Source organism: Oryctolagus cuniculus, chromosome 3 (assembly GCF_964237555.1).
Source record: "Oryctolagus cuniculus chromosome 3, mOryCun1.1, whole genome shotgun sequence".
Classification (NCBI taxonomy): Eukaryota; Metazoa; Chordata; class Mammalia; order Lagomorpha; family Leporidae; genus Oryctolagus; species Oryctolagus cuniculus.
The window spans coordinates 108,657,125-108,671,618 of record NC_091434.1 but is presented as its reverse complement, the minus strand read 5'-3'; the positions used below and the strand labels follow the sequence as shown (position 1 = coordinate 108,671,618).

The 14,494-nt window shown below is 37.7% G+C and overlaps 1 protein-coding gene across 5 annotated transcripts in view; it reads left to right on the top strand.

The window, feature by feature from the left end:
* The window catches only part of CCNT2 (cyclin T2), a 42,102-nt gene that overhangs the window by 7,772 nt on the left and 19,836 nt on the right, over positions 1-14,494 (top strand). For 3 of the 5 annotated variants that reach the window (XR_007920689.2, XM_002712420.5, XM_008258510.4), the window contains exon 3: positions 12,180-12,308. Coding sequence is in view for 2 of the 5 variants with exons in the window: in XM_002712420.5 (XP_002712466.1) it covers positions 12,180-12,308 (129 nt within the window). In the remaining 3 variants the exon portion in view is untranslated. Of the gene's footprint in view, positions 1-7,647; positions 10,552-10,927; positions 11,130-12,179; positions 12,309-14,494 lie in introns of those variants that run through there. The other 2 variants (XM_017342802.3, XM_051849616.2) reach the window with 2 other exon arrangements.

Genomic DNA, 14,494 nt, shown 5'->3' with positions numbered 1-14,494 from the left:
AATTTGAATACCACTGGTGAATACCACTGGTTTTAATTTTGCTTTTGTTATACTCTGGTCATGTTCTATAGGAGTCAAGTTGGCATATGTTTTATTCTTTACCTTCTGAAGTATCTTGTGAAATCTAAAAAAGATCCCACTATGTAACATTCTCTTAGGTGTGTTTGTCTGGGGTGAAGTATTCTTACTGGGAAAACGGACTCAGTTACTAAGAGACTTGTGCAGATTTTAAACAGACATTGTGTACCTGGGTCTTTTTGGGTTGTTGTTTAAGAGTTATTTATTGGGGCCCGGCATTATGGCGTAACAGGTTAAACTGCCTCCTGTAGTGCCACTGTGGGCATCAGTTTGAGTCCCAGCTGCTCCACTTCTGATCCAGCTCTCTGCTGATGCACCTGTGAAAGCAGCAAGAGTCCTTGGACCCCTGCACCCATGTGGGAAACCCAGAAGAAGCTCTTTGTTCTGGCTTTGGCCTGGCCCAGCCCTGGCCATCAGGGAAGTCAATCAACAGATGGAAAATCTGTGTCTCTTACCTATTAAAAAAAAAAAAAAAGATATTTATTTGAAAGGCAGAATTACACAAAGGGAGAGAGTGACAGAGAGATCAGTCTTCAATCCACTGGTTTACTCCCCAGATGGCCCCAATAGCCAGTGTTGGGCCAAGCTGAAGTTAGCAGCCTGGAACTCCATTCAGGTCTCCCATGTGGGCACAGGATTTTGATCATCCTCTGCTGCTTTCTCAGACTCATTAGCAGGGAGCTGGATTGGAAGTGGAGCAGCTGAGACTCGAACAGTGCACGTATGGGATCCTGACATTGCTGGCAGTGTCTTAACCTGTTGCACCCCAATGCCACCCCATACCTGGGATTTAAATAAAATTGTTTTGCCTAATCCTATACTGTAGTTCTCACTTTCCTGCTTCAGTAGGTTTTAGTAGTACAGCACCGTGTGGCTACTGGTGCCAGTGATGTCTAAGAAAATACAGGAAGTAAATAGTGAAAATTAGATTTTCATTGGCTCAAGTTATTGAACTAAATACAGAAAGGTCTTCAGATTCCTCTTTCAACAGTCTTAGCAATTTTTTTTCTTTTTTTTTTTTCTTTCTTTCTTTTTTTTTTTTTTTTTTTTTTTTTGACAGGCAGAGTGGACAGTGAGAGAGAGAGACAGAGAAAAAGGTCTTCCTTTGCCGTTGGTTCACCCTCCAATGGCCGCCGCGGCCGGCGCGCTGCGGCCGGCGCACCGCGCTGATCCGATGCCAGGAGCCAGGAGCCAGGTGCTTTTCCTGGTCTCCCATGGGGTGCAGGGCCCAAGCACTTGGGCCATCCTCCACTGCACTCCCTGGCCACAGCAGAGAGCTGGCCTGGAAGAGGGGCAACCGGGACAGAATCCGGCGCCCCAACCGGGACTAGAACCCGGTGTGCCAGCGCCGCTAGGCGGAGGATTAGCCTAGTGAGCCGCGGCACCGGCCAGTCTTAGCAATTTTGCATTGTGCATCTAGTTTTCCTGGAGAGCCTTTCTCTGCATTCATGTGATTGTGCTTATCAAGCTTTATGACTAGGTTCAAGTTGTAGCTTTAAGTATACCCGCAGATAACTCTAGTTTTCCATCTCTGAATTTCTGTCTCTGATCTTACCTTGAGTGCTATTCACATTCTATTGTATTCCATCTATTCAGTGTTCTTTAATGTACATATATGAGGTAAGTTTTTAGTTATTGTTTTTTAGGGAATAATTAAGTCCTTGAAATGTGTTCTGTTAAATAAAGATGATACATCTAGGGTGCATTTATGAATAAGCATTACAAAGATTATCTAACATTCTGGATTTAATTTTCTCAAATTAATCTGTGGAGCACCTCTAGAAAATTTTCCAAAAAAGCTTCAAATGGTATTTTGAAACATGATGCTCTTATCTGCGTAGTTATAGGTGTGTTGGCCAAAAGAGTATAATGTATTATAAAAATCTTTAAATTGTTTATTTATGTGCTGCTTAGTCCATTTGTCCCAGAACTACGAAATACTTCTTAGTCTGTTTTGTGGTGCTAAAAGAGAATACCTGTGATGAGTAATTTATATTGAACAGAAATTTATTGATTTACACTTCTGGAGGCTAGCAAACCTAAAAATCAAGGCTCCAACATCTGACTAGGGCCTTCTTGCTGACTTACCACATAGCCCAAGGTAAAAGGACTAGAACACAGGAGAGTGAACTCCAGGGCCCTTTTTATGATGTAAATCCGTAGATGAATACAGTCCTTGTGACCCAGACACCTCCCATCAGACTTTTACATCCCAGCAGTGTGCCATTGGGATTCAATTTCCTACACACAGATTCTAGGGCGTACATTCAAAGCATCACCATTTTTAAACAAATAGAGTAGGTTTTTACATTAACAATTATAAGAGAGGTCTTCAGAAAGTTCATAGAAAATGCTTGTCTTTGAATTCATTTACCACAAACTTTTTGAAGTACCCTTTTGTATCGAGTGTTTGCATTGGCCAGGACCCTCAAATATCAGTATAAAGTAAAAGTGGAGGAAGGCTAATAGCATGGTGTGTAAGCTGCTGCTTCCCAGATTGGAGTGCCTGGGTTCAAGTTCCAGCTCTGCTCCCATTTCAGCATCCATTGATGGGAACCCCTGGGAGGCAGCAGGTGATGACTCAAGTACCTGGCTCCCTCCCAACCACTTGGGGGACCAGATAGAGTTCCCAGCCCCTGCCTTCAAGCTGGCCCCAAGTATTTGGGGATTTGGGGAGTGAAACAGCAGATGGGATCTATTTGGCTCTCTTTCTCTGCCTTTCAGATAAGTAAATACTTTTTTTTTTTTTTTAAAGAGTAAGATTGAACTCATGTTTATGACTAAATATTTAAGACCATTTCAGGAGTACTGTTTTTAGCGTCTAAAATTGGTTAATTTTTAAAGTGAGAATTTAGATCATTATTCAAATATAAACATTGTATACACATTCTAGGCACTAAGAATAAATGATGGAAATCTCTTTACCACCTACAATAGGAGGGGCTTCAACAACTGTAAAAGCAGAATTAAAAGAAATGAATTTAATTGAAGCGCCCTTGGGGCATTTATCTAATCTTTTACACCTAAATAAGTTAAGGTTTTAGTTGTAAAGCTGGCAATATTAAGTACTCTTTTTGTGACCCTGTTTAAAGAAATAAATATGTGAAGTTTTCCTCTAAATTATTTTGATCTGAGGGCTGGTGTTGCAGTGCAGCAGGTTAAGCTTCTGCCTTTGACACCAGCATCCCATATGAGCGCCAGCAGTTCAAGACCTGGCTGCTTCCCTTCTGAACCAGCTCTCTACTAATGTGCCTGGGAAAGCAGCGTAATATGACTTGCATGCAGTTCCTGGCTTCAGCTTGGCCCTGCCCCAGCCTTGTGGCCATTTGGTTTGTGAACCAGCAGATAGAAGATTGATCTCTCCCTCTAATTCTGCCTTTCAAATAAATAAAGTGGTTTTTTTTTTAATTATTTCATCTGATACAGAAAAAGGAATGAGAGAGAACTAACAGTTCAGTTACTTGTTCAGCATTAAAATTGTAGAATACAAAGTTAATGGTTGTATGCTATATATTCACATGATAGTGGGACCATATTATTTCACAGACATTGAGTGCATAGTAATGTGACAGATAAGGAGGCTTTTTTTTTTTTTTTAACAAATAAGACAGGAATAGTGCTTTCCCTAAGGGACATACATTGTAGTGGATGAGACATAAAATACTGATGGTTTACTTTAAACTTGTCTGCCTAATATGGAATTGGCCAAAGACAATAATCAGTTCGAACTGTTTTGTAATAACCTATAAAAATTTTTCTCATGGTATATTTTCATGTTTCATTCTCTTCAGATTGGCAACTGTGGGTTTAAAACTGGCTGTCTAGTCTGATAAGCCATTAAGTGGTTATTAAACTATTTGAAATATGGCTATTGTACTGTTATAATAAATTTTAGTTTAAATTTAAAAATTCAAAATAAAATAATTTCCCATTAAATACAACTTTGTTGTGGTAAGACTGTGTTTCACTTTGTTGAAATATTAGCATCTGAATTGAGATGTGACATCAATGTAAAATACCAAATTTGGAAGGGTTAAATGGGAAAACATGAAAACACATTTAATATTTTTTATATTAAGTAGACATTTGTATCCATCAACAAATAAAATGACTTTGGGATTCGCAATACAGTAATTTCTTCTCCTGACAAATTGCACATTTAAACATTTTTAAAATGAGGGTTCCTTGGATGATAGAATGGTTCTTTTCTGGTCAAGAATCTGAAGGTACTGAAAACTGATATAATTCCAGGCTTGAATAAAAATAGCCAAAAAGAGGTTCTGGCATTTTGGTACAGCAGATTAAGCCTTGGCTTGGAAGTCCTGCATCCTGTGTTGCTGTGTTGAGTCTTGAGTGCTGTGTTGAGTCCCAACTCTGCTTCTGATCTAGTTTCCTGCTAATGTTCCTGGAATACAATAGAATATGGATGGCACAAGTACTTGGGTTCCTGCTGTTCAGGTGGGAGATCTGGGTGGAATTCCTGGCTCCTGGCTTCAGTTTGGCTCAGCCCTGACTGTTGAGGACATTTGGGGAGTAGGCCAGCAGATGGAAAAATCTGTAGCTCTCTGTCACTCTGCCTTTCAGATAAATAAATAACAAAACTTTAAAAAAAAAATCCAAGAGGGAAGGGAAACGAAATTGTGAGGATGTGGGGCAACCTTTAAATGGTGTTTTGTATTGTTGTGGCTCAATAATTGATGTTTTTAATGTCTAGTAATTGTTTGGTTCACTCTAGGTAGACTTATAAATCTGTTCAAATTATTTTTCTTAGCCAAGCACGCAAATAAATGATTTTCTGAAATACTTGCATAATTGAAATGTGAAAAGTTAACCACTGTTTAAGAAATGAGTACTAATTCAAGTTTTAAATTGGCAAATGTGTGGTAAAGTTATACATGATTAAGATGCACACTTGTATACGGTCAGCTGATTTTCAATGAAAGTGATGCTTGATTTGTAATGCTTGATTAGACTTTGACTTCCTTGAGATTTCCTTTGCTGGTGTGCATTTATTATATATATTTAAATTTGAATACCATAAAATTCACATATTTAGGATATATAAATGGATGTGCATACAAAGTTGTCCAACCATCACCATGTTCTAAAGATAGAATATTTTCATCCACCCAAAAAGAAGCCCTGTACCCATTAGCTATTGACAACCTATCCTTTTCCCCTTCCTAGCGATGGGCAACCACTAACTCATTTTCTGTCTCCATATAGTTTCATCTTTTGGACATTTCATATAAATAGAATCCTGCAATATATGGCCTTTTATGTAGCATGTTTTCGAGGCCCATGCATGTTATATGTAGCACATTAGCACTTTATTCATTTCTAATGATGAATACTATTTCATCTGTGCTACAGCTGTACATCTTTCATTTATCAGGTGATGGAAATTTGGGTTAATTTCCACTTGTTGGCTGTAATGAATAATGCTGCTATATACATTCATGTATAAGTTTTTTTTAATATGGTTTCTCCTCTTACTAGAAACCTGAGAAGTTCCCCCCCTTTTTAAGATGTATTTTATTTATTTTGGACATGTATTTCCATTTCTCTTGGATATATTCATATACCCAAGAATAAGATTGTTAAGTTATATAGTAACTCTAGATTCCAGTAATCTTTTTGAAAACACTTTGAGGAAGGGCCAAACTGTTTTCCAAAATAGGCATGCTATTTTACCATCCTACAAACAATAATAATAGTTTGGTGTTAATTTCTCTACATCCCCCAGCATTTAAAATTATCTTTTTATAGCCATCCTGGTGGTTGTGAAATGGAATCAACCATTCTATGCATTCTTTATATTATGTCTTTCATTTATTTTGAGTTAGTTTTTGTATGTAGTGTAAAGGAAAAGGTTCATTTTATTTTGTTACATACAAATATACAGTTGCTCCAGCACAATTTGTTAAAAAGACTAATCTTTGTCCCACTGCATTGTGTCGACACTTTTATTGAAAATCAGTTGACCATAAATATAAGGGTTTACTTCTCGACTCTGAATTATGCGTCCATTATAGAAATAGAATTATGCGTCCTTGAAAGGCAGAGTTACAGGGAAGGGGGCCTGTGAGGGGAAGGAAGGCGGAGGAAACAACAGAGATCCTCCCTCTGCTGGGGTGGTTCAAAGTCAGGAGTGGAAGCTGCTTCAGGTCTCCCACTGCCCCAAGTGCTTAAGCCATCCTCTGCTGCTTTCCCAGGAGCGTTAGCAGGGAGCTAGATTAGAAGAGCAACCAGAGACTCAAAGCAGCACCCATATGGGATGCTGGCACTGCAGGCTGTGGCTTTACCTGCTACGCCACAGTGCCGGCTGCACTCATACAGCCTTGATTACTGTAACTTCATGTAGTAAGTTTGACATTCAAGAAATCTGCCAACTTTTTCTTTTGCAAGATTGTTTTGGCTATTCTGGATCCCTTTTCTTTCCATATGAATTTGAGGATAACATTGTCAGTTTCTGCAAAAAATACAGCTGAGATTTTTATAAAGGTTACATTGAATCTGTGTATAAATTTGGAAAGTATTACTGTTTTCACTAAGCCATCATAAGAGAGGTGAGGTGGCCTTTTGTAAGATCTGGTTTTGTTTGTTTTTAAGGTGTATTTATTTGAATAGCCAGAGGTATAGAGAGAAAGGGACAGGCAGATCTTCTGTCTGCTGATACACTCTCCAAATGTCCATAATGGTCAGGACTGGGCCAGGTCAAAACCAGGAGCCAGGAATTACTTCTGGGTCTCCCACATGGATGGCCAGGGCCCAAGCATTTGGGTCATCTTTTGCTGCTTTTCCAGACACTTTAGCAAGGAGATTGGAAATGTAGCAGCCAAGGCTGAAATTAGTGATCGCATGGGGTACCAGTGTCCCAGGTGGCTGCTTAACCTGCTGTACCACAATGCTGGCCCCTTATATAGAATATTTGAAAACCTATGCAGTGTTAATGTTCTTGTTTCACAATAGTATATGAGAGTCTTGTTTTTGACTGTTTATTGTGGGTTAGTATGTGCTATGCCTATATAATGGAAAGTAGAGACTTAACTATGAAATGCTAAGTATACTTTAAATAACTTGTAAAATGCAAGATCATATGAAAGTACTACCAAAGGCTTATAGAAAATGGAATTGAAAGGTAAGTTTATTTTTGGTGCAGTCCATACAGTTTTCCATAATACACATTTTCTATGAATTCTTTGGAAGATCCCTTGTATTCATGTATTTCAAAACTTTTTGGATCAAAATAAACCTAATCTTCCAATTCCATTTTCCATGGACTTCTTAAGGTACTTTCATATTAAGAATATTAAGTGTACTGTTTGGATTTTTTTTAATGTTTGTTCATTTTTATGTATTTGGAAGGCAGAGCAACAGAGAGAGATAGCTCTTCCACCTGCTGGTTCACTTTCCAGATTCCTGCTACAACTGAGGCTGGGTCAGGAGGAAGCTAGGAGCCAGGAACTCAAGTACTTCAGCATCATCTGCCTCCTAGGCACATTAGCAGGAAGCTGGATCAGAAGCAGAGGTGGGACTGTAACCCAGGGATCCCAGGCTCTCCTATATGGATTGCCAGCATCCCAAGTGGTGACTTAACCCAATACATTCCCATGTCTGCCCCTCAATATACTCTTTTAACTATAATGTGGTCACTCTTTGAAAATCTCTTAATCAGTACTGCTTTTCAGTATTTTTCAGCCTCCATTAAAGCAGCCTTATTTTAAATGTAATTAAGATGTCCCAGTCTTGTTTTTATTTTTATGCTCAACACAGATTTTCTTACATGTCAATATTTCATTCACACATAATTATATGGTTAACAAAACAACTAAAACACCAGGCTGGGTTAATGACATTATCTGCAAAATTATAATTCTGTTTTCAGTGCAGCAAAGTTACAGATTTTAGTTTGAGCAAAATGCTCTTTCTTAATAACTGGGCCTTTTGACTTACTCTACTTTTTATCTTTGTTGGAGACTGGACCTCCCTTGTCTTTCCTTACATCAAAATTCTACTTATATTTTCATATTCTAAGATCTTCTGTCTGTGAGTCTATACTAAAGTGATACCACTACCACTTTCAAAACTATAGTTTTGAAAAAATAATTTCCAAATTTTGAGCTGTGACAACCGGAGTTTGCTGGGTATTTTTTAGTGGGTCCCTTTTAAAGATACTGAAAATAATTGCCCACATTTTCATTAGACAGCTAAACATCTTATGTTTAGATGTTTAGGGTGGTTAATGGGTAGGGAGCAAATGGCTCATGGCATAAAGAGGAGACACAAGAACAGACTACAATGAGCCTTTTGTTAATATCAAATAGAAAGCGAACTTGAAGGTTTTTTTATTTGCTTCTCTTGGGGCTTTTTTGGATTAAGAGCTTTAAAGTTGAAAAGTAATGAAACAGACAGGACTAGATACTAAGTACAAACGTACACACAAATCCAGGCACAAGATTAATAAAGGAATAAAAACTAGAATAATTCATTTAGAACTGACCAGTACAGCCATCATTGGTGACTTAGGAATTACCTAGGTTTTTGTTAATTTAACCTGTCCTTGTCTCCAGTTATTAAGGTTGAAATCAGCAATGGACAGTGAAGAATGTCAACAGAAGGGGGACACAAGGGGGGACACAAGGGCCAGGAATGGGCAGGAGGAGAAAAGATGGAGAAGGGAGGGAGTCAGATCAAGAGGTAGGAATGGCAACAGAAGAGTAGAAAAGGAGAAGGGGAAAAAGGATATGGGTGTAAATCATTAAATTAATGTCAGGTGTCATTAACTCCAATGGTCAGATATGCTTAATTAGCACTGAAACTGAATATTTAAAGAATTAAGTTTAACCACAGAAGGAAAAAGGTGGCCAAGAAGTAAATTTTTAAATAAACTTTTAAATGACTTCTTAAATTTAAAATCAAAGCCAACAATACACAGTTTTTAAGTTTTTTTTAACACAATGATAATAAATACTTGCTATTAGTTGAAGCACTGTTCTGAGTGCTTTTAGTATATATTGGTTCATTCAGTCCTCACTACAACTTGATTAGCAAGTACTGTTTCTCCCATTTTACAGATACAGAAACTGACACAGAGAGAATAAATAATTTGCCTAGACTAGTCAGATAACAAAGCCAGGATTCCATGAGACAGTCTGATTCCTGTATTATAGCTGGCTTCATCATCTCTACCGCCCCCTCTCCATGATTTGTGTGGTGTATCTGTAGAAATGTGTCTTATTTCAAGAATAGTTGAAAAAGTTTTGCATCTATTACAGTAACAAACTCTGGACACCATTTAAAAATCAACTTCCCTTCATTTTCTTTGTAATTTGAGAAAGTTTATAAACTTAAGTATCAACAGTGATCTGATTAAGAAACTGCATGATTCCTTTCCATAGTAAACTACCAATTTATAATTGGTCACTCAAACCAAACTGTTCTCCATTAATGGTGATAGGAATTCTTGGGGTTTAAACCAAGTTCACATGTGAATAGTTGTTACTTTTTTTTTTTTCTTAAAGATTATTTACTTATTTGAAAGGCAGAGTTACATGAAGAGAGAAGGAGAGGCAGAGAGAGGTCTTCCATCCGCTGGTTCACTCCCCAGTTGGCCGCAATGGCCGGAGCTGCGCCGATCCAAAGCCAGGAGCCAGGAGCTTCCTCCAGGTCTCCCACGTGGGTGCAGGGGCCCAAGGACTTGGGCCATCCTCCACTGCTTTCCCAAGCCATAGCAGAGAGCTGGATCGGAAGTGGAGCAGCTGGGACTCGAACTGGCGCCCATATGGGATGTTGGCACTGCAGGCGGCTGCTTAACCTGTTACGCCACAGTGGTGGCCCCTGTTGTTACTTTCAAAGGTATACTCACCTTTAAAATCCACAGGACAACTAGCAGTATTTCTGCTGTCCAGAACATTGAAAATTCTTTCAAGCTACATAACAAAATCAGTTTTCCATACAAAAATCAGTAATGCCTAGTTTTATCACCTTGCTTATTCATCCTTAAAATTAAAACCTCACATGGATATTCATGAAGTAATTGTCTAAACAGGTGTTTTGTTTTGTTTTGTTTTTACAGCCCTGATGGAGTAAAATGTGTGCAGGCTGTAGAGGAGGAAATGTGAATGGAGTTAGTGGATTTCGCCAGGAACTTTGGAAGAGTGTTGAGTATTAGTATTCCACTAGAGGAGGATGAGAATTGAGTCCTGTTAGAGGGAATAAAAAGACTTCTGTGGGGAGTGTGGGGAAATAAACCAGGAGTCTACCCTGAAGACCAATACTTTGGCTCCCTGGATGCTTTTATATTTGTAGAATTCTAGAATCCTCAGAACTCATTCTTTGTTCTCTTTGAGACTCTTCTAAGGAGAAGACCTGTGCAGGTTGAAAGTGTTTCTAGGTACCAAGTTGCCGCTAGTACTGAGAAGTGTGAAGAGGGAATTGCCTTTCAGTGAACTAAGAAGTTCTGGATCATCTGTCAGTTATGATAGAAATTACTACATTTCAATCTAATTTGACTTTTGTATTGAACCACTTTTGCTTTGCTCTTTGATAAATAGTTGTAGCTTTGAAGACTGGACTAGCCATTCCCCTCTTACATGTGAAATGAGATAATAAATGAGGGATTGTGGGAAATTGTCTTCATTTTATGGAGTGTTTCTTTTAATTGCTGATGTTGACATTGGCTTTTGGAATACTTTGAATTTACTACTGTTACTTTTATATATATATATTATTCACATCTCATTCATTAAGCACACAAACTGAATAGAAGCCAAACAGTGCTAGATGCAGACACAAACAACTGGATCTTCGTGTTTAAGTGACTTCCAAACTAAGTTACTGTTTTCCATCTTTTAATTTTATAACTTTAATTTTTAAAACAAAATAAGTTGAAAGTATTTAGTGCTTTCAAGGAAATGTTTCTGATTGTTGAGAGTTTACGTCACTTGATTTTAGGTCTGTTTTAAAGATTTGTGCAATAGGAAAAGAACTTCTTGAAGTCATGTTCATTCCATTTACTCATCTACAAGTGCAGTGAGATTAGAGAACAGGTCAGTTTCAGATCCAAAACCCAGTGATCAAATTTCATGTCATGTTTTAAATGCTTTCCTCTCAGAGGAAAGGATCCTCCTTACCTGTATCAGAAATGCTCTCGGTGTTAACTACCTAATTCCTATGGTGTCATAATTTATGCCTCTTTCCACCTTCATTTTGGCATCGTTTCTTTATAGTAATCAGTAATCCTAGGATGTAGTGAGGATCATTTAGAAGTCACCTTTCCATGAAATTTCATGCATGTAACTTAAAAATGTTAGTTGTATTTCAAGTATGTCTGTTTTCCAGATCAGCAATTAGTGGTTTATTACTAAGTTTTTGAATAAATATTTCAGAATTGATGTTTTCCTGTCCTAGTGTCTTTGTAGTGCTGTGTTTTTATACTTCTACCCAAAGAACTAATGTACTAAACTAAAAGAACTTACTGATTTCTGGATCTCCACTTGGTAGTGTTTCTGCTCTGTTGGTTTATTTTACATTTATACCTACCTTAGTTTTCCATCTACTTTATTGAAATAATAAAGGCATTATGTTGGCAGTTTTATTTGTGGGATTCTCTTACTTTGCCCTGTAGTTCCTTTTTCACCCCTTAAACAAGATTATGTAGCTGTTAGCCAAACAGTGACTCATTGCTTGATTTAAAAGGACACTAGGAAGTGGTGACTGTGTGCCTAAAAGAGTGAGAGTGTAATGGCTGTGCTTATTCACTCTTCATCTTTTTTGTTTTTAAAGTATGGCATTATTTTGTTGGAGGTTTCCTTTTTTCCCTTTTTGTCTATAATGTAGATTAATCCTTAAACTTTCTCTTACTTAGCTAAGGTAAAATCTTCTCCCCTTTTCAAAACAAGTAGATTTTATAGATTGAGATAGATAACTAGTTTAATTAATAACTATTGAAACTCTTACATCCATCTTGTCATAGGTAACACAGTTCATAATATTAATAATTCAGTCCTTCCTTGCACACCTCCCACCCCCTTGGAAAGTAGAGGGATTTCTCAAAATGTATTTGTTTTTGAATCACCAAATTTTTATGTTTTCTGCAGATAATATCACCTACTGCATTATTTTTGGCTGCAAAAGTGGAAGAACAGGCTCGAAAACTTGAACATGTTATCAAAGTAGCACATGCTTGTCTTCATCCCCTAGAGCCACTGCTGGATACTAAATGTGATGTATGTAAAAATTTGGATTTTGATTTTTGTTTTGTAAATCTGAAACTTTCTGAATAAAGGCTTAATAAAAATGCAGTTCAATCAGTGTTGCGTTCCTTGTGCTGCCAGGCTTTGATTCAAAGGTACTTCAAAGTGTTATATGTTTTTATTTATCCTCCCAGCAAACCTGTTTTTTATAAATATATATATATATACCTCGATTTATAAGTGTTCTTGAGACCACAAAGCAAATATCTTTGAAATCAAATTGTTAGCAGATGAGAGTAGAAAAAATTCTAGTTTACCTCTAGAACAGTAATTAGAATTTTGAAGTTATTCCTTTTTTTTTTTTAAGATTTTATTTATTTATTTATTTATTTATTTGAGAGGTAGAGTTATAGATAGTGAGAGGGAGAGACAGAAAGGTCTTCCACCTGCTGGTTCACACCCCAAATGGCCACAATGACCAGAAGCCAGGGGCTTCTTCTTGGTCTCCCATGTGGGTGCAGGGGCCCAAGTGCTTAGGCCATCTTCTACTGCTTTCCCAGGCCATAGTAGAGAGCTGGATTGGAAGAAGAGCAACTGGACTAGAACCCATGCCCATATGGGATGCCAACACTGCAGGTGGAGGATTAACCTGCGCCACAGCACCAGCCCCTTGTTGCATTATTAATGCATATAGAGTACTACTTATCATTCTGATGTATACTTTTATAAAAAAAAATTTATGTGTTTCTACAAAAGGTAGAGTTACAGAGAGATGGGAAGAGAGGGAGATCGTCCACTGATTGACTCCCCAAATTGCCTCAACAGTGCTTCTTCCAGATCTCCCACATGGGTGGCAGGGGCCCAAACACTTGGGCTGTCTTCTGCTACTTCCCCAAGAACATTAGCAGGGAGATAGGTGGGAGATGGAGCAGCCAGGACACAAATCAGAGACTGTGGGGGATGCTATTGTTGTAGGTGGTAGTTTAACCCACATTTGCCACATCTCCAGCCTCTCTGATATATACATTTTACTATGTATTTGTGAGCAGTGTTTTTTTAACATTTTAGTTTTTCTGAAGAGTAATGCTAGTTTTTGAACATCTCTATAACTATATTAGTAGACTTTATTTGTAAGTACCATTTAAAATTTTTCTGACATCTAAAATGGAAGCTACAATTAATGGAACTTTAAAATCATTTTTCTAGCATTCTTTATTATAGGTGAGTTGCTTAATCGAAAACCTTTACCCAGGGAACGACTACCAGATTATAGTAATTCAATTTGACTTGGGTTTAATGTCTAGTTTAGTTGAAGCTTTGATGGAAGTATGTCTGGTTTATTAATGACAACTTTTATTGTAGATATTGGCTTTAATGGAGTGAAACATTAATGTAGCCTAGCCATTAAATAATAGGGGATTTGTGATTATTCAAAGATAGTCTAACTTATTGAATACTTAGGGAGTGTTGTTCAAATCATAGAAATCTGTTTTAAAAATCAGCTCTTGGCTTAGTGGTTAAAGACACCAGTTAGGATGCCAGTGTCCCATATTGGATTCTGAGTTCCATTCCTGGCCCCAGCTCCTGATCCTCTTGATTTGTCATATAGGAGGAGCTCCAGCTTCCTCCTAATGCAGGCCCTGGTAGGCACTATATCCAAGCATTTGAGTTCTTGCCAGCCACATGGAAGACCTGGATTCAGTTCCCCACTCCCAGCTTCATTGTGAGCATTTGAGGAATGAACCAACAAACGGGAACTCTTGCTTTTGGTCTGTTTGCCTCCTGAATAAATAAATGTAAAAGGGAGAGTGGGGGGAAGTCAGCCAATGACCTTTCAAAGTGGAGAAGAAGTAAACGGCCCGTTTATTTTCTGAATTAGCGGTATATTCTCATGTAAGTGAATATTTATTTACATGTAATGATCAGTTGTCATGATCTTACTAAGAATGGAATAGCAGAAAACTTTCATTTCCTTTATTTCCAGTAAGAGAATAATTTCTTCAGATTATGTCTCCATGGGGATATATTGTATGATATATTATTTTGGTATTTTATATCTTAAATGTTTTTCTTATAGTCTGGTGATTTCAGTTTTTATTTGAATTTGTCTTTCCTAAAGAAAGGAAGTTAATTCTGAAAACACTGAATTAGCAGTGACTTTGAAGGAATTGCTGTATGAAATGTCCTAGAGTATATTTGTAATCTTATTCCTTGAAGGC